Here is a 26,167-nt window from a genome sequence, read left to right as displayed (position 1 = left end):
TTTTTTTTCCATGACGTCTTAAGTGGGAGGTTAGAGTTTCAGCAGTTTGATTAAATCAGTGCAGCAGCAGCAAACTATATTACACCATACATATTGGTAAATAAACTCAACAAACAAGAGGAATACTCTTACAAAATGAGAACATGATTATGGTAAACTTAAAAGTATATGTCTTACAGAGCATGTAGTCACAGCCAGTAGCAACATAATGTAGGCTACTGTTTTTACATGAGTTAGTGTTGGGATGCTTACACTAAAGAGAGGGCCATGTAGAGGGAGTTGTTGCAATAAAGTTTAAATATTATTACTGGGAACAACCTAAAACTAACATACAAGCATAACAAATAGAGCAGTTAAATTAAAGAGATCTGTCAAGATTAATGACGCCTCGCAGAATCAGCAAAGCAGATGTAGCCTACACATAACTTTCCTCGTTTCATCCGCTCCCAGAGGCAATACGAATTTACATTTCAAAGTTTTTGAGGGGTTTAAAGGATTCAGAGGTCCTGTTGGAAACGCTGGGAGAAATGTTTAATAGGAACTAAAATGTAAATGTTTTCAGTGTTAATCGGACTGAAAACTGTTGTTTTAGCAGGAATAAATGTTGTAAAGTTACAGCCCTAACCCTTGAACAAGTGTATTTTCACAGTATTCATTTTTTGAGTGATTTAATAAGCTTTTTATCCTTCCAAATGTATTTGCAATATGACTCCAAAACTTTCACTGTTCTTTTTTACAATCTACAAAAATCAGGGCCTTTTTGCAGAGGCACCGTCGCAGTGTCCGGCGCTTAAGACAATTACGTTTGGTTTGAAGAAATGCAAACAACCCAGAGCGTTTTTCCCCTCTATCCCAGAATGTGTGCTGTGGCCAGACCGTCCTCCACAGCGCTGTGGAGTAAGGTCTGGCAGTGCAAGATTACTCTCTGTGTGGCTGTTTCTCAAACTGACGGATGTGTTCCGTCATTCATCAGCAAGCTAACTATGAAAGTATTTTGAGTAGTTAGAAACATTACATACCAATAGTAATCCACTACAAAATACTTGGCAATTTTGTCAAGGGTTGCTTTTCCTCTGATTTCTCTTTGATGATGTTTGTTGTTGTTGCTGATTTCACTTTTATGGAAGCAGTAATTTACTTAATTTTTTAACAACACAATTGCTTCAAAGTTGACTGTTCGTTGACTGTTCACCTGACAACTAGTGGACTAAACCACGTGCACCTTTTGAGAGGGTTAGGCTTCTGAGAGGCCCTAATATTGTTTTGGGTACATGAAATAGTCCGTCAGACTAATCATTCAGCCAACAATAGCTCAGTTCCACTATTCCCCTCACTACTACACTCCTGTCTGTTAGTTGTAAAAAATTAATTCTCCCATGACATCATGTGATAGGCTGCATGAAGAGCTGGAAAGTGTTGCTTGATATAGTCCTGCCTGATCTGAACGTTGCTCGATAAAAAACCAAATACCATCCAAAATTTGTTTTAAAAGGCACGTAGGAGTCAGTTAGTACTAGAGATACTGCCTAAAACGCTGGTATCAGTATCGGGACGAATTGGAGATTATGCACCAATCCGAGACCAGGTAATAAAGCCCTAAAGAAAATCTACGTTGAAGTAGTTTATGTTCTTTTCCTGTTTTAACTGTCAAACTGTATAGTAAAAGAAAGTAATGTGGCGTTGTACGCAAGTTCAGGTAACAGAATCGGTATCTTGAAGCAAAAAATGGTATCAGACCATCTTTAGTTAGTACCCACCACACCAGACTCAACACTTTGCAGGAGAGTTTTAACAGACGTCTGTCAAGCTGCTTCTATTTCAAGACGTTGGCAGGCTGTCGAGTCCTTAGGCGCTGCTGCTGTTGGCCCTGCTGTATCTGGTTCACGGACTCTGCTCACACTGTCTTGTGGTTTGGACTGAGCGACTGTCATTTCACTGGAATTTCCTGCCATCTGCGCTCAGTCAAAGTTTCTCACAGATGCACACCTGCTAGTAAATGTTTACGTCTGCCATGAGGAGAGCACGGAGGGATAGGTGAGCACTGATGAAGGAAGAGGGAGAGATCCACACCCACCTTTTGGCTTCAGTTTAGAAATAATGAAAAGTTGTTTGTGTAGGAAATGTGATTTTGTTTGAAGAGTGCTCTATTGCTGATGCTGAGACAGAACTATGAGAGAACCTGTGTTAACACCAACCTAAGAAAATAACAAGCATTCACATATCCTGTACTCATAACTAATTTCCTGCACTTGGGTGTTATGGTTATATTTATTTGTTACGAGTATTTAAGTCTTATTTGTAAGAACAGCAAATACATGTATTTGCTGTCTTGCTAAAGAGTTAAATTGTTATCTTAGATCTGCATTTGACTGGAAACAGAGAGAAACAGCTAGCCTGACTTTGTCCAAAGGTAACAAAATCCATCTACCAGCACAGATTTAGTATTACTGTATGTATTATTTACAATAATGGCTGCTGCAAAGGCTGATTCTGGTTGTTATGACAATGGCTGTGGCACATTTGGTTATAATGGGTCTAACATAAACTAAACTCAGCTAAAATGTATAGCTGTTTGGGCTTTTATCATTTAGACAGGCAATTGACTATTTTGCCTAATGGTAGTCTGTTCTTGGTGTTTTTTTTTCTTGTAAACCAGAGTGTATTTCACCGATGCTTCTGACTGTGAGTTGCTGTGACTTAGGAATGTAACGCAGCTATATCTTGGCAGTTGTATTGCTCAGGTCCCAAGGAAGTGCAATATTAGTGTGAAGTTGATGAGATGAGCGATTCTCGAGAAAGCTGCAAGCAGCAGTACAACAGGCCACGCAACTGGCCCATTCGGAACAGGCATGTTTTGAACAATCAGCACTAGTGTAAAACATTTAAGGAAGAACATCCTGTAAAAGTAAACAATAAGAACAAGTCCCTAATCTGGGATACGCTAGATTTCACATGTCTAAAAGCGTTATTTAGAGGAGAAGAAGAGCCCCAGGAGGATCACTGTGTCTGAAGTTACCAGAAATTCAAGCCTCTTGCAAAGATGACATGCATGATTTCTGATCCAATAACACATTTTATTTTGTGCAACATGAGACTCTTATTGACCTGCTCCCACTGATTTTACATTGACCCAAACTGCCTCTCAAAATCTGGAAAGGGCCAAAGAATTCTTTCTGGCAACAAACGAAAAAAAAAAACAAAGTAGCCTGCAGTACTATAAAATTGGAAGTGTTCACACATCAATGATACAAATGATCACATTTACCAAAATAACTGAGGAGATTTTACCAGCGCAGACACTGAATTTTACAAAGTCTTCAGCAGAGTGTAGCCACATTGATCTCGTACACGACTTGAGGTCAAGCAAGGTTAAAACACTTCTGGGATGTGTGCATGCTTCAGGACATTGCTAATATATTGAGGTGAATGATACCACAAAATATACCAAGTAAGGCTAGACCCAGAATCATTAATATTAATAAGATACCAATACTTTTTATTTTTAAAAGTGACTGCTGTACTACCATGTAGCTTAATACAATGTTACATGATTTATTTGGCAAATTTATTAGTATAAGGCTATTTCTGAATACATTTTAGTCACCACTGAGTATGAAACATTCGGTACAATGACTATTTTCTTTGTTACAGAGATTATAATTATTTTACACACATACATTATAAAACCCAAGACTATGGTATATAACAAATATGTTTTGTACATATTAGGGTTAAGGTTTGATTTGGACAAAATAAGTTGTTATGCCAACAATACCAACATGTCTCCCCTGGTAAACGTTGAGGTTATTTGCTATGTCCCTCGATTGAATCTTTCTATTTGAAATTATTGAATCTATTTGTGGCTTATTGTTCAGAGGTAATTACTCAGAAGAAACTACTTTTTGCCTTCCCCCTCTACATCATGTCTGTCTCTTCCAGCTGGATTATCAATATGAGCAGGGATGGAAGAGTAATCCCCTGCTCTGTTTGGGGTCTTATGGTGGTTTTACATTCCTTACTTCATTTTCAAGCAGTTTTTTCCACAGTCATCAGTGGTTTTGTCACCTGGATTTTGCAAAAAGCCTAAAAATTTAGACATGACTTAGTGGCATTGGCATCAGCCATTGAAAGGGGATTGCGGCAGTTTCTGAAAACTCACTTAGATGGTGCAGAGATTTTTGCTTGGTATGTCTTGGAATTTCTGGAAAACTTGTCATCGGCACCTTTTTCTGTAGACTTGGATGCAGAAATCAGACTGGAACACCAAGTCGTCATGAGGTGGCAACAAGCAGGCCCCTTATGAGTGATGTGTCTTCAGACTCCTGGAACACCTGGACATTGGAGTGACCTTACTGTCCACAGGTGTTTGACTTCCTGTTTGCACTCGAGGTCAACGTTAAGTTCTCGTTCATAAAAGACCTTTTATGTGAAACTCAGCTTCACAGGTCATTCAGTCTTCATGCAAAAACCTATGTTTTATAGATATCTTCAGTCCGTTCTCAGCATTAGTCACATTAATGACTTTGTAGTCAGTCCAGGGGAGGCTCCACCTCATGATCCTCTTGTTTTGGTTTCTCAGCTGAAGATGTTTGACAGCTATTGTTGCTTTGAAATCTTTATAGTGGTCAAAGACGCGACAAAAAACAGAACATTTTGCTCAGCTGTTAAGCATATTACATGTAAAGTACAGCCTGTCTTGGAAGAACAAACTCCTGTCTATATATCCTATAACAGAAAATCCAGCTGTTCATCCCAGAGCGGGCAGGATTGTGCTCCCAACTCATGTGTTTGATTTGAAAAGATGACGTTTATCTTTTCATTGCATTTCTTCTTGGACCATGAAGCAACTTTCTTTTTGAGTCATGCCAAATAGATTAATGTAGGCTATGCAGAGTTGTGCCTTCGGATGGAGATAAGGATAAGGTTAACTAAATGTGCAGGGATTTCCTTACCAGTTTCTATAAAAAAAAAAAAAGATTATCTGTGTAAAAAGCCTCAGCAGTAGTGGTGGATGAAAGAAAAATAGCATTGCTGTTTAGGAGGGACAAGAGGGCCTGAAAGTCTGTGTGGTTTTACACTTTCCGTGTAACTGAGTTAGGTGATGAAAACTGTAAACTGTACAGCTACAGATATATTGTATAGTGTGTTTGTGTGTAGATTATTGTATTTTGAGATTACATTACAATACATTGGTTTGTCCCAACCAACAGTAAGTGCAACCTCATCCCAACAGACTTTTGAGGCCAGGCCAGGCCTTTTTTTTTTTTTTTTTAAAGATATATAATTTTAATAGGTATCTCTTAAATGTCTTGGTCCTCATAACCAGGTTTAACAATTTAGCTGTACAACATATCTGTAATAAGCTAAAATTGGCAGATTTTATTCGCCATACCGATGTACATCAGTTGGGCTTAAATCAAGATGAAAGTTTATGTCTGCATTTTGTAGACAGACTTATGATTGTTTTTCAAGTGCTGGTCGGAGACTGGAGGTGGGTGGTGAGAACATGTTTGATGCTAGTAAAGCTGTTGCTTGATATTTGAGGATATTGAGAGTGTTATAACGAGTGTGGAGCCAGGGGAAGCAGCGGTTGCCCTAAAGCTTTGAGAAGGGGAATTGTATCCGTAAGGTTTGTTTACCTGAAATGTTTGAAAAATTGTGGCTGGGGAAAATGAGTAAGTAATACTCGTCTACTCTCGCTTTTAATCTCCACCTGCACAGTAGGAAACTGTGTGAATGTGTGTAAGAATATAAAGCAGATGGCTGTGCTAACTCAATTTCCTCGGGATAAATGAAGATTAATGACCAGAAAGAAGATAGTAAGTTGTGATTTATTTGCACACTTATAGACCACAAAATTGGTTTCACAGGATTAACCTGTTTTGATAATGGAGATCCTGAGGCACAAATTATTTAGAGAAGTGTAAACTCTCACACTCCAGCAGAGGTGGGTAGTAACGAGTTACATTTACTCCGTTACATTTACTCCGTTACATTTACTTGAGTAAGTTTTTGAAAAAATTGTACTTCTAGGAGTAGTTTTAAATCACTATACTTTTACTTTTACTTGAGTAGATTAGTGAAGAATAAACTGTACTCTTACTCCGCTACATCAGGCTACAATGAGCTTGTTACTCGTTACTACGCTTCATTGTTTTTACCCCAGCGTACGTCTCATTTTAATGTTTTATTTTGACAGAGAGAGAGAGTCTTCCGCTGAAGGCTCTACCACGTGACTGTGCTTAACCAATCACACGTCGTTGTGCGGTCACGTGATCATACTCGCTTCAGCAGCGCATAGACATATAAAGAGGTATCTCTTTATATGTCTATGCAGCAGCGGGACAGGTTAGCTTTACAGTTGTAGCAAAGCAAAGACGTCAGAATCATACGTCGCCAAGGCCACGCAGACCAGGAGGACACCCCCCCCTCCCGGCCTCATAGTGAAAGCATGGTTACCTTTTAGGAAAAGTGGAAACAGCAGCTACATTATGCGATGCCTTCTGTGTCGACCAAAACAAACGGACATGTGAGCGTTCAACAACTCAACATCTAACCTGAGGAAACGTAGTGGTGGTTTTAGTTTTTGCTGTGGAGAGGTGGATGTTTGTCTTTTAGGTTACAGACAGTATGTTTTACACATGCAGTATCCATCCAAATTTGATGTGACAAGTCTCTCAAGTAAGCTATTTTGTAATTAATAAATACATTTTAATTTATTATATTGATTGGATGAGCTATAATTTGCCTAAAGATGATTATTTTGTATTTTTGTCTGTCTGATTGATGCTTGTATTAAGAAATAAATCAGACGTTACTCAACAGTTACTCACTACTCGAGTAGTTTTTTCATCAAGCACTTTTTTACTCTTACTCAAGTAATTATTTGGATGACTACTTTTACTTTTACTTGAGTCATTTTATTCTGAAGTAACAGTACTTTTACTTGAGTACAATTTTTGGCTACTCTACCCACCTCTGCACTCCAGCCAACTTTTTCTGTTACAGGGAAACCGGTCTCTCATGTCATTTATAAAAACACAAGCGACAGTTATGAAACTAGTTAAGTAATTCACATGTTTTCTTTAATGGTCAGCCAGCCACGTTTATGAGAGTTTGTTCTCTTGCAAACATATTGTCCTATCCTGAAATATACTGCACCTGTGAGTATTTCGACCCACAAAATTGGTCCCCATGTATTTCTTTAAATCCAGAAACTAAGATTTACAACACTTATTTTCCCTCTCAAACACATTATATCCCATATGATTTATATAGAAATGTAATAAAAAGAAACATCAGGATTGGAAATCAGTACCTAGGAACACATGATGCTAATTCCATATGTCTTAGTGGTTCTGTTATGAGTAGTTATGAGAATGATATACTAAATAAGATGATAGTTACTCCCTGCTCTAAAGAAATGACAAAACCAACTTTACATGCATGACAAACATTTGGTCTAGTTATAAGAAGTCAAATAAATAAATAAATAATGTAATTAAATAACTTAATAAAAATATATCTGATTGTTACAGTGGAACGGAGGTCACATGCGTCTGATAACTGATAACTGTTCTGACATATTTGCCACATATTTGTATTGATGTAAGGACCCGGTGTTAACCGTAGACTGTCAAATAATGGACGTGGAATCTGTGATGTCACCCACTGGTTGTGGACCGCCGTTTTTATAGCCAGGAGATTGCATTTTGGCCGTCACCATCTTGGTATTTTGGAGCTGGGAGTGGCCATATTTGGACAAATGGGTGGAAAAGGGGAGGGTGACACATTTAAGCCAATGTTGTGGATGGTTTCGTGGCGCTGCACTAAGCTAAATGCTAAAGTCGCCAATTTTCTACCCTTTTGACGTAAATCATCCAGCAGCATGTTGAAAATTGTCCAAATTTAAGAGTTAAATTAAGTTACCAGCTAGTGCTGGCTAGCTGCTTGGTTGGCAGAATGCAGAACAAAACACTTCTAGGTGACCAGTGTTCCAATTAACTTTTAAGTGGAAACACAGTGAGGGGTCATAGTTTAAGATGAAAACATGGACAACACTCCAAAACAAGTTCACAGCTATTTCAATGTACCCAGTGCCATGGATACACATTGTTAAGCTTCTGTTCTGATTGACAGATCGGCATGTTACCACGTCCCTATAATGCTGTATTGACGAAGACTTAAAACTAGCAATTTTGGCCATAAACCCGTAAGAAAAATATTTCTTTAAGGTAATAAATCAAGTGAGAAAGGGGAATTTCCCCATAGACCTAGACTACTTTTTTGGAGACTGTGGAGTTGCCCCCAGCTGGAAATTCAATAGAATGCAGGATTAGGCACCTTATTAGCTTCACTTTTCAGGCACAAAAGTTGCTGCTTGGTGCCTGCCTATCTACTCTGATGCCTTATGTAATACCATCAAGGGTATTTCAGGAAAGATAGGATTAGGAAACTGGGATTTGTTGTGTTGACATCTCTCTCTTCAATAAAGATCTTTTTCCCATGTTTAACTTGAACGAAAAAGCACAAAATAAGTTTGTAATTCAAGAACCAAAGTGCTTATTGTTGAGACAAGTACGCATTTGCTTGTCCTAAAATGCCACAGCTGTGTTTAGCTAACCTCAGCAAGTGAGTCTTTAAAAGACACCACATGAGATGAGCCTGCTATTTTATAAGGTTTGCTGGCTCAGTTGAGGCTTTGTGGGACACTTTTCTTAGTTTTACTGTCCAACTCTTCTTTCTGGATCAGGACCAAAGTGGTTTGTGAACAGACACTGCTAAAATAAAATCTCCGTTATGCTATATTTGTTGCTGTATTTCAATTGGATTCACATGGATTTATGGCTTTGTGGATGTTTACACAAGTCTTGGTTTGGTGCTGAAAAGCACCAGTTAAAGATCATTATCATTTATCAAATGTTTGATTGGGGTGAATTACATTTTTTGTTTGCATGTGAAATCCCACTGTCTGGCCTCAAAAACTCAATTTTTAAATTTTTTTATTTAACCTTTATTTAACCAGAAAATCCCTTGAGATTGAAATCTCTTTTCCAAGGGAGACCTAGACCAAGACGGCACACCAGTTACAATTTAAATAGAAATAGTAAAATCACACATAGAGGAAAGGAACGGGTCACATGTAGCAGTTGCATTTTTGAATTACATGGCATTTTAACACAGCCCTAAAACCCTTTATGGGACTAGATAAAAACTCTAATATTCCTCAACAGGTACTATGTTGCAAAGTTTCAAACATACCAAAGTACTTATGCTACACTAGAATCAATAATCCTGTTCAACTTGTTGACACACGGACACATTGCAACCTCTCTAATTAAGAATCAACCACAGTTCCCATGACTGCTCTGCTACATTACCCTGGTGGGGGGGAACTCCAGCGCTTTACGGGAAGAATCATAAAACCGTAAACCAGACTATACCAGGAAACGTTGGGCATGAACCTACACTTAGTGACTCTTTCGTCAGCTAATATAACTACTGAAGTAAACTTACTCATCATCTTAGCTGTGTCTGGTTTCTGGCTCATTTAATATCCATCCCATTGAATCTTTCCGATGACTAATTACACATGGCGGCGATCCTGTAAATTAGATCATCAATATCTGGCGGATGGTAGAAAATACTGGAACTATTTCTATTAAACACTCAAGGACTATTGCACAGTAGAGCTACTGTATATGTGACCAGGGTGGGGGGACTTGTGTTTGACCCACTATTTTCCAGTCTCCCTGTCCTGCTGGACTAGATGGCAAAGAGATGTGGTCCATTACTCGTCATCTGTTAACAAGCATCTGGACCAGGTTCCAGGCAATCGGCTGCTACACAACGCCTGGCTGTTTGCTACAAGGGTGGCCTTAATGCCTGAAGGGATGAATCAGCCTCGACTGTTACAGCAGCTCAAAGGAAACCAAATATACACTCACTGCAGCGACAGAGTCAGAGCTGTTTGATTGAAGCCTGCTGACAAGAAGGTCAGACAAGCTGTTTGTTTTGGTTTTACTTCATCTGGGACCTTCTCTGCTGGTCACCTTGGTCCATTTGTTGTTAATGATTGAACACAGAGTCGCCAATGGCTGGAAATGAGGAAATAACTTTCAGAGTGTGACACATTTTGGGTTTTATATATTCAACCCTTCGAATGGCATGGCAAGTTGTCACAGCAGCTGCATCATAGCTTTGCAACATTGCAGTGAGCAAATTCTGAGTGAGTCTAGCTTATGTTAGTTCACACCAGTGGTGGAATGTGTTATTTGCATTTACTAAAGTACTGCACTGTAGCCTTTTGTAATAATACTTCTGTCTTTAAACATAAATCGGATTTTGAATCAAGAACGTTTACTGCAATGGAGAATTTTTACAATTTTTATGTTGGAACATTTACTTAAGTAAAGATGGGTATTTCTTCCCCCGCTGGTTCTTAATGCTGTAATGTGATACGTTTCAGAAAGTGTTTTGTATTTGTGTTTGTCTTTCAAGATGACTCATACGGGTTTGGTTTCTTTCTCTAACAGCGCAGCATGAGAGATGACTGACCACGCAGCAGCTTGGAACAAATGACAGAAGATTACACATGCTGGGGTGCAGAAGATGCCAGCAGCTGAAAATGAACCTAATTTGATTACATTTGAGAACTGAAAGATGCTGGAGATTGGTTTCCCTCCAATGGATTCCTAAAGTTGCTCCAAGATAATCGGCCTCAACGATTTTACTGAAAGGATCTCCTGGTGTAAGTCAGCGAGTGGGGGGCCAGGATGTGGCCCCCTGACCTCGGGCCTCCAGACGTCCAGCTAACTCTTCCTGGTTTTGGAAGTGTGTTTGAGGATGCGGAGGACCTTCAGGCGCCACTGTCTTCTGGTGGCTTCTGTCAGTCCTCCATACATTCAGGTGGTCAGGGTGTGTGCTGTCTTCCAAGGTCTTCCCTGTCCCTTTCCTCGCTGGGCCGGGACCTCACTTCCCTGCTTAGCTGTAAGACCGCTGGATCCCACATAGAAAAGCCTATGGAGGACTCTGCCACCACAGTGCACACAGACCCTAAAAACAACACCCAAAAGTATAGCTGTTACCCTCAGCCCTCCCTCTCTTTATCCTATGTGTTCACTAGCTGTGCGACTTCGCCCCCTTTTGGCTCGCCACCCTCCTCTCTTTCCTCTTCCTCCTCTTCATCAGCTTTATTTTTTACCTCTTCCTTGCCTCTTTCTGATGCACCTGGTGGCAACAACACTTCGAATCTACAACAAAAGATACAGGAGGAGTATCACTCAATAAAGCAAGAGCCTGCAGATGATTTCTCGCCGTGTAAGAGGGAACCGTTTCAAGTTAACAACCAGCAAGGGGAGCTGTTTTATGTGGACCAGGCCCTCCAAGGTCAGGACAGCACCTCACTTAATTTCCCGAGGCTTAATGGACCCATAGGCCACAACCCCACAGTGGACCAACAGGACCAGCCATGCCACTGGATCGACTGTAGTGCCACTTACAGCAGCCAGGAGGAGCTGGTGAGGCACATCGAGAAGGTGCACATCGACCAACGCAAAGGGGAAGAGTTTTCCTGTTTCTGGTCCGGCTGCGTGCGACGCCACAAACCCTTCAATGCTCGCTACAAGCTGCTCATCCACATGAGGGTCCACTCTGGAGAAAAACCCAATAAATGCATGGTGAGTTTGTTTATGCCCTGTGGAATATAACTGACCAATAGAGATGCTATAGAGCAACGTGTTTGGATTAATCAAACTGCTAGTCTATATCCGCAACCTTTCACTTCCGGGAATTTTGGTGTACAGTATGTCCTTCTTTCATGTGTTGGAACTCCGGTCAATTTATGAGGATTATGGTTGATTTGAGGATTGGGATTAACTGCTCCTCAGATATCAGCAGAGGAAATCCAGAGAGCTAGCTAGACTATCTGTTGAATTTGAGTTTTCTGTTGCACAACAAAAGACACTTTTGAACGTACACATGTTCCACCAAAACAGGTTAATTCTCGAGGCTATTTTGAAGCGTCACCGAGGCTCTGTGTGGCCCCAGAATGCTGTTTGGTCTAGCCAGACCCTCCTCCACAGCGCTGTGGAGGAAGGTCCGGCAATGCAAACCAATCAAACTGGCAACCTCTGCAACGCAGCTTCACCAACACTGCTGTACCATATTTTTGTCCATCAAAATTTGCATATGGGCCGTTTAGAGGTTAACAGGTTTTGAAAGGCATTAACATGTGTACGTCTCGACTTCACTCTGCAGCTGATGATCGAGAGTCTGTTAGACAGAGAGATGATCCAACGGTTTCCTCTCCTTACGACAGGTTTTCCCTTACTCATGCGTGCCAGAGGAAGAAACATGGCAGTGTCGAATGAATGGAAGATGTGTCTGTAGAACTGAGCATCCAAAAACCTGCTGATCGCCCTGTAATTATTCTGACAAATACAATTAATTTATAGTTATTAAGTAGTGATGTATTAAACCGAGAAATCTTTAATTCCTACAAAAACTCTGTTCCCATCAAGAAACTCGTTCCTGCCTTTTGAAATCTCTTGTGTTCATAAACATAAACACATAGAGTTTTAATCCCTCAAACCTGGTTAATTTGGTGACTCTTGTGATTACTCTGGTAACAGCAAGTGTGGTTTAAGACTGAGTTTAAGTCCCAGAATGTTTGGGGCAGCAAACACTTCTTTTTGCTACTTTGTCAGAAATAGATCAGAAGAGCAGCTGGTGCGAACAACAAACTAATATCGTCTTTATAAGTTATGTCATGAGCAACCACAGTCTGATTTACCACAGAGCTACTCTGACCAATTAATTAATTAAACGACTCGATTGACAAAAAATTGATCTACAGCAGTTTTGATAATTTTAAAATATTCTCTGGTTTCAGCTTCTTAAATGTGAGGATTTGCTGCTTTTTTTGTCATGTGATTGTAAATTGACAAAGCAGATTAAAGATATAGAACTGTGGGCTCTGAGAAATAGTGAACGCCACACTTCCACAGTTTTGCACACATCAGGACAGTAGTAAGTTGGTTACCTTGCTGAGGAGTTGCAGTAAGTCTTCATCTAATGGGTCACTCTGGCTGCTTCTTTTTGTTTCATTACTTATATTTATATAAGTATTTAAATATATATACTTATATTTAAAACTAATCAAAAAAAAACCAAATAACTTGTTTTGTAAGTACATTTTGCAGCTTGCACTACAGTGCAGTGACAACACTACATTGCACTTCCTGTGTTCTGTGTTCCCACAGAGAAAACTCTTTTTCCTGTCTTTTAATGTGTCTGAGCAACTTGTCTTGTAGATTAAAAAGTACAGGCTGTTTATAAAGATGATGGATAATAAACTTAAATGACAGAACAACAAAAGAAGCATATGCTTTTTGCAAATATTAAAGACAAGCATTAAAGATAAAGACAAAACTAGACCCGGTCAGGTCCAGACTGACTGAGACAGACTCTGAGGTTTTTTGCATTGACCATCACAACAGTAGTGTTTGAGCTCCAGCAGAGCATCACTTCCATCATGAGTCATATTCTGAAACACAACTTGTCCTACTTGAACACGTCTGTCCCATGATGACCTTCAGTTCGGCGCCAAATCCCCGTCCCCGAGAGTGAGTAACTCTCTCCGTTTTTCCCCAACAACTCTTTTGCTGTCATCAACCTGAGACTCTGATTAATAAGTCATTCAGAAATCTTCACTTAAGTGAATTAGTTCAATAAAATGATATAATATGCTGCCAGCTTGTAAATACATTATTGTGAAGGGTCGCCTGCAAAGAGATTAATAAAATGAAAACCCACACATGAATAATGTATTTTTTTTTCTCATTCAGCACTCGTGCCAAAACATGTAAATTAAGTCATACCTAGTGTAGCAATGGAAAAATGAATCTCTCACATGAATGTAGTCAGTGTGTGTGTTAATGAATTCAGCCTCATTTACCAGCTCGTTATGTCAAGTCTCAGATCAGACAGCTGTTACTCAGGCTGTAAACACGAGTTCCAAAAGCATTTTTAAATCCAACATGGTACAGTCATCCTCCATAATTTATGGTGCTGAAATGACATTCATGTATCGATGCAATTATAGGATGTCTTTACCTAATGTCAACAAATCGCATAGACCAAAACTAACTAAGATCCTAAAAAAAGGATTGTCTGTGTAGCCAAACCTTACACACACACACACACACACACACACACACACACACACACACACACACACACACACACACATACATATATAAATATATGGCCCAGAGTGATTTATATACATATATATTACTCTGGGCCATAGACCTCCATTGTTGTCTCAAAAAAAACATACATGGAAAGCATATAAATGAGCCAAGGTGCTGCACTGGCTGACAGGTTTTCTTTTTTACATAAAACTAAAGTTTGTAATGAGTCAGTCCCACGTACATCGACAAGACTGTCCTCCCAAGAAAAATGACAGCATCAGTTTTTTCAGTAAGTGTTCAAAAACATTTTAAATGTTTAAATGTTCAAGTCCTTCAACAGCCATAGATATTATCGCAGGTACAAATGAGGAAGCCAGGTGACGTTGTTATGGAGCGAAAAAGGTTGATGTGGTTGAATGGGTCAACAAAATGTTGGCCTTTAACACGAAAGGCTGTTGTTTGTGTCTCGTTTCCAACCAACTGTGCACGTTGAGTTTCTTAAAGTATGTCCACAATCGTCCCCTAACCTTAACTGTTTACTATTGTCTCCATGGAAAAAGAAGCTTTCATAACCTTAACAAAGCAGGAATTTTAACCCAAACCATGGTCCTTTCCTAAACCTAGCAAAGGTTATTTTGTACCTAAACCTAACCAAACTATAACCATGGTGATTTATTTGGAAGACACAGCCAAATGATGTTGTCCTGCCGATCATCTATGTATCAATCCCAAGGGCGGTTACAAACTGCATATTTTGATGTTTAATATTGGCTGACCTTCCAAAAATACCTATAGAAAATACTCACTAAAGCAGCTTTTAATCCGCAGCTGAAGATGGTCCCCAAAAAATGCAGAATCCATCTTGTCTGAGTAATGTTTGCTAAAAACTAGTGGCCAGGTGTTTTAGGAAATCACAAGGCCTTTTCAAAAAATGAAACACTTGTGACCCATTTAAAAAAAAAAAAAAAAAGTAAATAAAATAAGACATTTTGTAGAACCCAATGGGCTTGGAGCTCAGAGCCTGACACCGTGGGTCAGACAGTTTTGACAGATGGACTCACATCTGTCAAAACATGGGATTTTCATGGGATTTGTTGTTTACTATTCCCAGCCTTTAATCCTGTGTACACAGTAATAAATCAAAAAATTAAAATGGGAAGCATAACAAATGACAGTAAGGATTTTAAAAATTAAATTAAATGTAAAGGCAAGATAAACCAAAAACCTCTTTAAAGCGCCCATATTATGCTCATTTTCAGGTTCATAATTGTAGTTTGAGGTTGTGCTAGAAAAGGTTTACATGGTTTCATTTTCAAAAAACACCATATTTTTGTTGTACCGCATGTTGCTGCATATCCTTTTTTCACCCTGTTTGTTTGGGTCTTTGTTTTTGTTACAGAGTGAGACATCTCACTTGTTTTATCTACAGAGTGAGACATATCACTTCTATACTATGTTTGTTGGGAGTCGCACATGCTCAGTAGCTAGGTAATAACAACAGCTAGCTAACTGTTTTTCCTACTTTGGTCAGTCCAAGGCAGGATTAGCTGGGAGACTTCTTCTAAACGAGGGCGCACTTGTGAAATACCTGCAGAACAGGGACATGGAAGTAGTTCTTTTGTAGATTATGGTGAACTATTGTGTGTTGTAGCTGTGTTTTGCCATTGAGAACGAGCTAGCATGATAGCGCTAGCCTGCTACGGTTAGCCACCTCGTCTCGGCTAGTGAAGTAGAAAGCCGTGCAGATTTTGAACAGCTCATCCGTAGACTGAAGGCAGGACACATTCAGAAACCCGTATCTAGTCAAAACAGTAGTTTTAATATGGGCACTTTAAAATGTCTGACAGAGTATATAGTAATGTACACTTTCTTAGAATTTGTTTTCCTCCCTCCATTTTCATGTAAAAATAAAGGAAACCTTTTTTCTTTTAGCAATAGAGAAACTATACTGTACATGCACAGGCTGTTATGACAAGGATATAAAGTACATAAACTGCAACAGAGTTTGAATGAAGCTGTGTTCGCAGTTCTACTTTGTCAAAGACTTTAGGAATCTGTTTCTATTTAAGAGCAATATATATTCATAAGGCTGGGGTTACATTAGTTTGATTTACTTAAAATAAAATGTTTTAACTACAGTAGCCATAGGGTAAACTGACAAGCAATATTAAGGAGCTGGAAGTCTTTCCTCCTTTCAAACAACTTAAATGAATGTGTTTAGGTTTGTCTGCTCTGTTCATAAAGCTGCAACATTTTCAACATGTTGCTGTATGTCCTCAGTTTCCTCAGTTATCTGTGTGCTAATACTGAAGATGTGTATTATTATGCATTTGAGCGTTAATATTTCAGTCAGTGGTCTTTTTTTGTATGGGTTTCTTATTTTCTTTTTCTTTTTTTTGTCAAGGCAATTTCAAGCTTTGGACTAATTAATCAGCATGATGTAGTGTTTTTATATACAGACTTATTAAACTAAACGAGGTGACTGACATTTACTGTCTCATTAGCAAGACCTAGTAAAACCCCTGGAATGAATTTCGGGTAGAAAAACTGTTTCCAAATTTTCTTCTGGATTAGTTTAAAAAGGATAAAAGGTTTTATGCATGTAATTCAGTCTGACCTGGATCTCATTTGAAGACTTGTTAGCAAAACGGTATAAATCCTTTTCAGAAACAAAGCTGTACCTGAATTAAATAGTTTTTTTTAATTGTCCCTAAAGTATACAGGGCATTTATCTTGTTTAAATGTCATGTTATTCTTTATCGTTCACTTTGTTAGTAGATGGCATTTAATTTTATCTCAATTAAAGATTAAGACATCCAAAACACATTCATAAAATTCATAAAGTGAATTCATACTTTTTTGAATTACCACTCCCTGATAGAGTCCCTGAGGTTTAAATTGACCATATTTCCATTTAAAGTTTTACTTACATGCCGTGTGAAAACATTTTAAGTCTGAGATTTGAGACAGAATGTGACACAGTAAAGTTATAAAGCTTAAGTTTACTGCCTGACATGGGAAGCCTGCTGATATTTGCTTCTTGTCTGGGTCGAGCCCAAAAGAAACGCTTTTAGTGGAACCTACCATGGTCTTTGGTGGTTGCGTGGGTGCCTGCATTCATGCGTCTCTGTGTGTGCTTTTGTTCCAATTTGCTATTTGGGAAAAGGCCATTACCTGAAGTTTATATTAACAACTCTAAAATGTATGAATTTAAGTTGTGGTATATTACCTCTTTACTAGATATTTCTGTTGGATCAGACTTCAACATCACTCTTCTGTTATGTGATTTTTATTATGAGTTTGTTATAGGCTAACATACTTTTAAAGGTGCAGAAGAGATTTGGTTATGATTTGTGTAAGAAGACAAATGATCTGATGTTTTAATTCCTCTTGGTTTCCTGATGTGAGATAAAATTAATTTAAATGACGTCAAGAGCCAAAACAATTCAAACTGCTTTGCATTTTGCAATGTTACAATTTGTCCCTGGTTGAATTGTTCTGTAGTCTATAAATACATACTAAATATCTGTTGATGATAGTTGTCAATACACAGTAAAATGTGCTAATAGTTGGGTGAGCGTTCCTATGGAAGCCCAGTATTCATATTATTTTGACCTATCAAAGCCCTGCCAACGAGTGGCGGTGGGGTTATTAATGTACTGGGCCTCATGATAACACTTCGCAGCCCTGACTTAACTTACCTTTAAGCTGCCTCCTACTCTTACCTAAGAAAACCTTAATGTGTCAGGTTGTAGTAAGACCCGTTTGTTTATATTTTCCTTGTCAGTTCGAGGGCTGCTCCAAGGCGTTTTCACGCCTGGAGAACCTGAAGATCCATCTGAGGAGCCACACAGGAGAGAAACCGTACATCTGCCAGCATCCTGGCTGCCTCAAGGCCTTCAGCAACTCCAGTGACCGGGCCAAACACCAGCGCACACATCTGGACACGGTGAGTAACACACTACACGTCTTTAAGATGGAACTTTACATTTTAAAAGCACCTCATTTTACCATGCAAGTTTATGTTTAATATGTATGTACAATACATCCTTAGTCAGCAATACCGCATTTCATATTACAGTAACCAAAAACAGTTTCATTAGAAATCAAGCAGGGTTTTAGCAGGGTTTTATTGTTATTTTTAACAATATATATTCATGCCAACTGCATGGATGAGTGAATATCAAAATCAAAGAGCTTTACATTCCACAGTGGAGCATTTAAGGAATGAAATTGAGAGTCTCAGCTTAACATCTTCTGCTTTAGAAAAGAGACAGCAAAATTCTCCATCAAATAACTTTAAATTACGAAACTGACAGGACAATGTATCAGGGGTTGGTCGTAGATTAATCTGGGGCGGCCGTGTTGGCTGAGTACTGCAGCAGCCTGGGTTAGAATTTGACCTGCGGCCCTTTGCTGCATGGCAACCCCCATCTCTCTCTCCCTTTCATGTCTATCCACTGACACCTTAAGAAAAGTGAAAAAGCCCCAAAACATAATCTTAAAAAAATAATAATAAATTAAGGCTTCTGCGGTAAAAGAAGTTATGAAATCCACCATTGATGCAACCTGAGAGAAAACAGAAAACACTCTTCTTCTTCCTTGAAATCCAAACTTTTAAACTCCATTTTTAGGTACTTGTATTTCTATTTTATGGTGTTTTATACTTCTATGTCACTGCATTTCAAAGACAAATATTGAACCTTTTATTCCACTACATTTATCTCACAGTAGTAGTAATGAGTCACGTTGAAGATTTTGTATCAGCAGTCGAGTTGCATTGTGGGTAATGTAGGCACCAGGTGTTGACAAATGTGTGGATTCAAAATGACGATGTCTCTGGTTCTGTTGCATCAATTTTGCATCAAGTTACTTTGGTGCAGTGCTAAATTGCTGTAGTGCTCTTTTAAGTAAAGGATCTGAATCCTTCCCATCACTTTTTGCATTTTTTTTGCAAGTCACTGGGAAAATTCACGTAAAACTCATCTATGACTGAATGACAATAAGCCGTCACGAAGCATGAAGCAACGTACGTACCGGTATTCCATGTCTAAATGAGCTATAGCATATAAAACCTCACTCCTGTAGGCTTTACACAGATTTCTTTGTGATCTATAACATTTGTTGGTTCAAGGGTTTCACTTTAATTTAAAGTGCCACTGCTCCCCTCTTTCCTGCTCTTTGTGCATACAGCACAGAACATTCTTTTGGATTGTGAAACTACATACCTGCTGTGGATTTATTCTAAAAACCACAGTTATTTTTACTCCTGCTGACAAGCGATGAGGATTTAGCAATAATCCAGAAAATCAGAGCTCTTATTACACTGGTGAGATGGAGCTGTGTCTTGCACTCCAGTGTTATTACAACAAGAGGAGAAAGTTATTTTCTCCTTTTTGTGGTTTCACGCTGGCTAATAGCGGCTTTGCAGTTGCGTCACAAATCAAGGATCAGACCTATCTGGCGCCATCTTGGAGCCCCAGATGTGTCCTAGAACTGTCTGAATGTAAATACTTGCTGAATATAGTATAATAACTAGCCAAGAAAAGACTGGTGTCAATACGAGTTATTTAAGTTTGACTAAATATCTTGTATTGTGTTACTAATGGTATAAATAACAATCATGCTATGAAAGATTTGTTTCCAAAATGAAGTCAGTCTCATGCAGACTGCTCTCAACTCAAATTTGCAGCTTACATAACCTGACAGTCTTGCTTGTTTTTTTTTAATTTTTTTAATCAGTATAAACAACCACCTCACTCCAGTTTCTGCATGATTTGTCACCTAGTGCATTTTAAAAACTTTATTGATTTATGTATTGATCACTGTTGACAATAAACTTTTTGTGTAACATGATAGATACAACTTGATAAGTTTGTATGTTTAAATAACGGGAAAATGTTTTGTTATTGCGTGAAAACCATCTTGTGATTACAATAAACTTTTCACATAATAGCATGATACTGATAACTTGTTTTGTTTTTCTGCCGTGGCAACACAACGCTTCCGTATATTGATATATTGATATATTGATAAGTGACCAATCGAAACGGCAAATGAAACGCTGACTTTAGTTTTTGTTCTGTTTGACTTTGACTCCTTTTATAACTTGAAGCATTTCACTCATAAAGTCTTGAATTGCAACATTACACAGGAAAGCTTTGTTTAATCTGTGCTGTCGACTTGTATTTTTCAATATTTGTATAATTTTGACACACGGAATTGCACACTGATGGATATATTTATCAATTTATGTCCTAGATTTTAAGCAGCTGACATAACAACCACTATGCATGCAATGGCTAAGCATAGAAAGACAGTTGGAGTTTAACACTTCATTATCCTTTTCACCACCCAGGGAATATTGTTTAGAAACAGTTTCATAACAGCAGGACATTGCCAGCATGTAACGTCAGGCTCTGAGGAGGAGCACTTGCTCTGATGCCAGATCTGTTGTAGAGTAATTGCACATCTGAAATGTATTTCTGTCTTTAGATAAATACAAACAAACACTTTGGGATTTAAAAAAACAACTAAAGAAGCAAACGGACAATAAAAAGAAAAGAAAATGTGCACCACTAAGTAGGTCATTATTTTTGACTTGCGATGCTCAAAGTTTGGTACATAAACCTACAAGATTCAACAAAATAATGTACATGTGTTTTCATGAAAACTTAATTCAATCCACCTGGCGAAATACTCTGTAATGACAGGGGGAAAACCTGTAATGAATTAGATTCATGGAAATGAGCTCATTTACTCACTTTAACTTACAACTCTGATGAGATTGTGAAATACAGGCAACACAGTCTCCAAGAGCAGAAACTTCAAAGCATCTTCCGTGATATTTATTATACTGTCTTTTTTTTTTAAATGACCTTTGAACCTTTGCCCTGAAGGGTTTGCTATATCTAGAAATTGCATGCTAAAATAAATGGTCTTTTTATGTTTATACTGATTGCAGGTAGATGATAATCTAAAGGTTACCTTGTAAAAGTGAATGTATGGCTGAACAGGAGGACGTCTATCTGCACTGTTGCTCTTAATTCTCCTCTCTCTTCCTCTCCTTAAGCCTGCAGTTGAAAGGTAAATATGCTCCATTTTCAGTTGAGGAGTGCGTTATATAAAATGTTGACATAATCTTTGTGTCCTTCCTCTCTCTGTTTGTACAGCTGTCAAGTTAAGTTACCTCGTTTATCCTAAATGTTTGCATGTACTGTATAATACACAGGAATACTGTAAACAACATCACACCTGTAAACCATCCGGATGTGACTCAACTAAACTTGTACTATTATTTCTAAACACAATTCTATTTTGTGTTTGACATCATATCCATAAACCATACCATGTGTTGAATGTTGTAACATGATTTACAAAGTCCTGAATTTGTGTGAGTCTTGATAGAAAGTATATTTAAAGAATAGAGGGTTCGGTCTGAACTAATGTGTCCAGTGGTGGAAAGTAACTAAGAACTTTTACGCAAGTACTGTAATAAAATACAATAATTAGGTACTTGTATGTAACTTCCATTTCATGCTACTTTATACTTTTTACTGTACTTTATTTATTTGACGCATTGTTATTTTGGTGGCACGTTTTTCAAGTATCCACAGAAAGTGTCATGTTTAGGATATGTTACATGTCAGATTATATTTTTGAAACATGAAAACACACTTCAGAGTACTCCACAGCATTGCCTTCTCCATTCCCTCATAGTTTTCTCTCTTTGGTTTTTTTCCTCACTTCTCTTTTCTTCTTCTTGTCATGGTTCATTCACAGAAGCCGTATGCCTGTCAGATCCCAGGATGCACCAAACGCTACACCGATCCCAGCTCCCTACGAAAGCACGTCAAAGCTCATTCAGCCAAAGGTCTTCAGGAGAGGGAGGTCAAGGTAACAAAAGCAGTTGTGTTCTGACATGTTGGACATTTAGCTGAGGGCAGAACACTGATCACTAACATCTTCAATAAAACCTCCCTGTGTTTCTAAAACTAGATTAGATCAGATGTGGCAAGGATATTAATACGAGTCTAGTAAATGGGGTTTATATAAACTGTTTTCCTTTTTATTATTACTTTTAGTGGTATTTGTTATGCTGTCATTGGACAGGGACAGTGGAGTATGATGTCCAACAAAGGTACACCGCTGGACTCAAACCACTGGCATTGCGGTTACATGGTCAGGGTCCTTAACCGCTATGACACCACAAAACCACAATTCATGACTTTGTATTTAAATGGTCTAATTTAAAGATATATACTGTCTATATACAGTATATTAAAAAAAATGGTATAAGTCAACTTCAGTGTCATTTCCCCAAACGGATACTATAGGTGCAGAAGCGGTCAGAGGTCCTAGGTAGCACCCTGTGGTTCTAGTTAGCACCCTGTCTCTGCATGTTTCTGAGGGAAAGAGATGGAGAGCAACAGGAGGAGAGAGTAAGCATGTTTATGACTCAGTAGGATAAAATACAACAAAACTAAGTATTACAAATACTCTCTGGAAGTCAGAATAGGGAGCCTATTGTTCAATGTTATCTGGGCCTTGTTTGTTTTCTATGGACCTGAGTGACACTGGGGCTTTGTGTGTATTCCCATGCCTTGTTTGGTTTAAACAGAAACACGTGTGCTTGTAAGTTGTGACATGGCTAACACGCCTTGCACTGCAATAAACCCTGTGGGGCTAAAGAGGACTTTGAAATATTAAACATGCACTTCATAAGCTGCTCACGGTTATACATTTCTTTCAGCTGATGCGTCATAGCTATTGAAGTTTGTATCTTCATAAACACTGGTTTGGGCACACATTTTTTGCTGATTATTCATACCTCTCTTGTGGTTCCTGGGTGTCCTTCGCAAGCTTCTCAGAGAGTCCCGGAGCTGTCCATAAGTTGTTATGGAAAGTCCTGGGGGATCCTCTGTTAACGCTGGATAATAAAGTAAATCGTCTTGCCTTAACTTTGTTAGAACATCTTGGAATAAGATTGCCTAACAAGATTTCTGGATTTTCTACCTCAAGAAGCTGGATCACAAGACGAAACAAAAACCAGTCATCTGGTTCAGTCATCATCTCTGTGAAAAAGGCACAGTAGAAACTGCCTGCAGAAATCTCCCTGTTTTCAATTGATCTACTGTATGTAATCGAAAGAGAAGTGAATCTTTTCAAAGCTTAGCTCCATGGGAGCAGTGTTGGTCAACAGCAAAACACAATTGGAAGACATGTAAGCTGCAGCTTTAACATAATTGCTCTCATCCCTACATGCAGGCAGGCATCAGCACATGCTCACCAATGTAAAAACATGATACTAAATGCACCACAATATACATCTATATGAACATCTGTATTTGGTCTGTTTGACAGGTTCAGGTGCACACAATGCTGGAATCGGACATATTGAGCGATTGTCTGGCAAGGAAACATTTCCACCAAGGAAGCGGCTCACCTTTACCCAGCCTAGATGACTTCACAGGTAGAAACGGTAGTGAAATCAAATGGAAATCTGTGTTTAGTCTCCAACATCTATCTGGAAATTAGTAAAAACAAAGAAAAGGGTAATTTCCCCAACACCTGGGCTGTTAAGCTGTCTCTTTTATTTTCTCCCATGGCCTCATTTGCTCCTTTTCCTCTCCCATTCCTTCGATGATAGCTCATCATGCCAGTGTTTACCTTGTCCAATTACCGGGCACTGACTGCGGGCAAGTTGGCCCTCTCCCCGCCCGTCCCTCAGCTTCTCCAAACCGGTTTTCCAGCCAAGCTCTTTTTCTTTCCCTTTCAATGGCTGAACCGGGATCAAGAAGCTGTCAGGTACACTGAGGCTCAGTTGGCAAAAGAGAGGGGAGAGTGTCCAGGGGACCTGTCCATGTCTATTACTTCAGACTACTTGCAGTTTTACCCAGAAGACTTTGAGGGAAAAGTCTTAAACGGAACACTACCAGCTATGTTTTTTCAGGGTGAAACAAGCATGTCAGTGTGTAATTTTAAAAATGTCCCAAGAGGACTTTCTCCTTATCACAAAAGGCCAAATGTTTCTTTCGGGACCGTTATGTGTATATACCTTTGCATGTACAGTACATTGCTGTATGTATGCTGGATGTATGGTGACATACTGTATGCTATCATCATTAGCTGAATCATTGTCATTCATTCAGGCTTTCAACAATTCATCATTGTTGAAAGCCTGTTTGTGTTAATGTTAAGGATTTAAATGGGCACCAAAAAATGTTTTTAGTATTAAAAAAATACGTTAGAAATGTCTCTGGAAAGTTTGTATCTTGTATTCCATAAAAACATGTCAAACTACTCTTACTGTACAGGATTATTTACAGCTCATCTGTCCATCTGTTTGCACAGTTAGTTGCTTAGCCGTTAGCTTTGATGAAAGCTTCAGTGTTTGATTTGTTGCTGAAATGATTAGTTCATTAATGATTGGTGGTAATGAACAGAAAATCAATTAATCAATTCCAATCCCTTGTAATAATTCCTTTATCAGTACCAAGCTCCAGGTTTTTAGAATTGTTAGTTTTAGACTGTTGGAAAGACAAAACTTTGTTATAGACTAAATGATAAATCGATTAACTAAAAAAAGTGACAGATAAATTGAGAAGGCAATCATCTTTAGGTGTAGCCTTAGCTTGGAAGCAAGGCTATTAATAAGAGTCTAGCAAAACAGGTTTATATAAACTGTTTTCCTTTTTAGTATTACTTTTAATGGTAATTCTTATGCTGTCATTGGACAGGGACAGTGGAGAATGAGGTACAACAAAGGTACACTGCCAACAACATAGCAACAAACTGAAGCTATGTATTTAGCCATATTAGTATTGGGGACATGGGGTGCATGAAGACAGACAGTGTAGAAGTAGAATATGATGCAGTGGCGGTTTGTGAAGTTTCTATGACCGTTCTGATAATCTTCTTTTTGAAACTGGGTTGCTGTTGTTAACCTAAGCTAACTGTAGCTGCACAAAACTCCACAAAGAAGCAACCGATTTTCAGTGAAGTAATCCTTAATGAATCTATGTCTCTCTTTCAGGTGTGTACTCAAACAGCAGCTCTGTCCACAATCGGCCAAATTTGGAGTTTCTCCCTCCATCAGCAAACACCTGCTCCAGGTATCGAAGCTTGGAGGGAAACGCCAACAGCCCAATATCTTCAATTACAAGCGCAGGAAGCATTCGAGAGGGGTGAGTATAAGACAAATGCAAGTAGATCAATGACATTAAATATGCTGCAGCTCTAAAGTCAATTATTTGTTTATTAAATAAACAGTAAACACATGGGATACCTCATCAGTGCTCCTTGAAACTTTGTACAACTTGCTAATAAATGTTACGTACCTTGCTCGTGAGTAGCTGGTTTTATTTCTTCATGGAGTGAAGTTAAGAAAAATGATGCAGCTGTTAAACAGTAAATGTCAAAAAAAAAAATCTGTTTTATGTTCCCACTGTCATGCATTTTGAAATGAAATTGCTTTATTTCTTCAAAAACAAAGTATTTTACTACTACTGTACTAGCGATGTACCCAGAGGCAAACTTAAGTGGTCGGTTCATCCAATTTCCCTCTTACCCCTGGTGGTGTCTGGCAAGGATTTGAGTTATCTGCTGCGGGGACTTCTGCTGCCAGCCCATTACAATGGAACTGAATTGGATTCCCTTTGCATTTGGCAGTTTTTATCCAGAGCTATTTTCAAGGAAAGATAAAAATAGTGAAAACTGACCCAATGTTCTGCTCCTCTGTGCAAGTCTTTTATTCGTTTGGTGGATCTGGTGTGTACTAAAGCATTTTTTAATGGTTTAAGCCTTCTAAGCTGTTCCAACTGTGCTATGCTAAACCTTGAATACATGGACGCCATCAAATCCCTGTTGTGATGTGACTTTTCTTTGCCTCTCTGATGTGAGCTTGTGCATTCTTAAATAAACCAGAGACATTATCACCAGAGATGGAGTTATGGCTTTGTGGTTTCACGGAT

General features: G+C 38.7%; 1 protein-coding gene across 5 annotated transcripts in view; it reads left to right on the top strand.

Annotated features, from left to right (window-relative positions):
* The window catches only part of glis1a (GLIS family zinc finger 1a), a 42,164-nt gene that overhangs the window by 7,595 nt on the left and 8,402 nt on the right, over nt 1-26,167 (top strand). For 3 of the 5 annotated variants that reach the window (XR_004334383.1, XM_032531584.1, XM_032531586.1), the window contains exons 2-6: nt 10,536-11,678; nt 17,983-18,144; nt 21,978-22,091; nt 23,559-23,676; nt 25,231-25,381. Coding sequence is in view for 4 of the 5 variants with exons in the window: in XM_032531584.1 (XP_032387475.1) it covers nt 10,776-11,678; nt 17,983-18,144; nt 21,978-22,091; nt 23,559-23,676; nt 25,231-25,381 (1,448 nt within the window). In the remaining variant the exon portion in view is untranslated. The remainder of the gene's footprint in view (nt 1-10,535; nt 11,679-17,982; nt 18,145-21,977; nt 22,092-23,558; nt 23,677-25,230; nt 25,382-26,167) is intronic. The other 2 variants (XM_032531587.1, XM_032531585.1) reach the window with 2 other exon arrangements.

The sequence above is a fragment of the Etheostoma spectabile genome, chromosome 12 (assembly GCF_008692095.1).
Source record: "Etheostoma spectabile isolate EspeVRDwgs_2016 chromosome 12, UIUC_Espe_1.0, whole genome shotgun sequence".
Classification (NCBI taxonomy): domain Eukaryota; kingdom Metazoa; phylum Chordata; class Actinopteri; order Perciformes; family Percidae; genus Etheostoma; species Etheostoma spectabile.
This window is presented reverse-complemented; position numbering and strand designations above follow the sequence as displayed.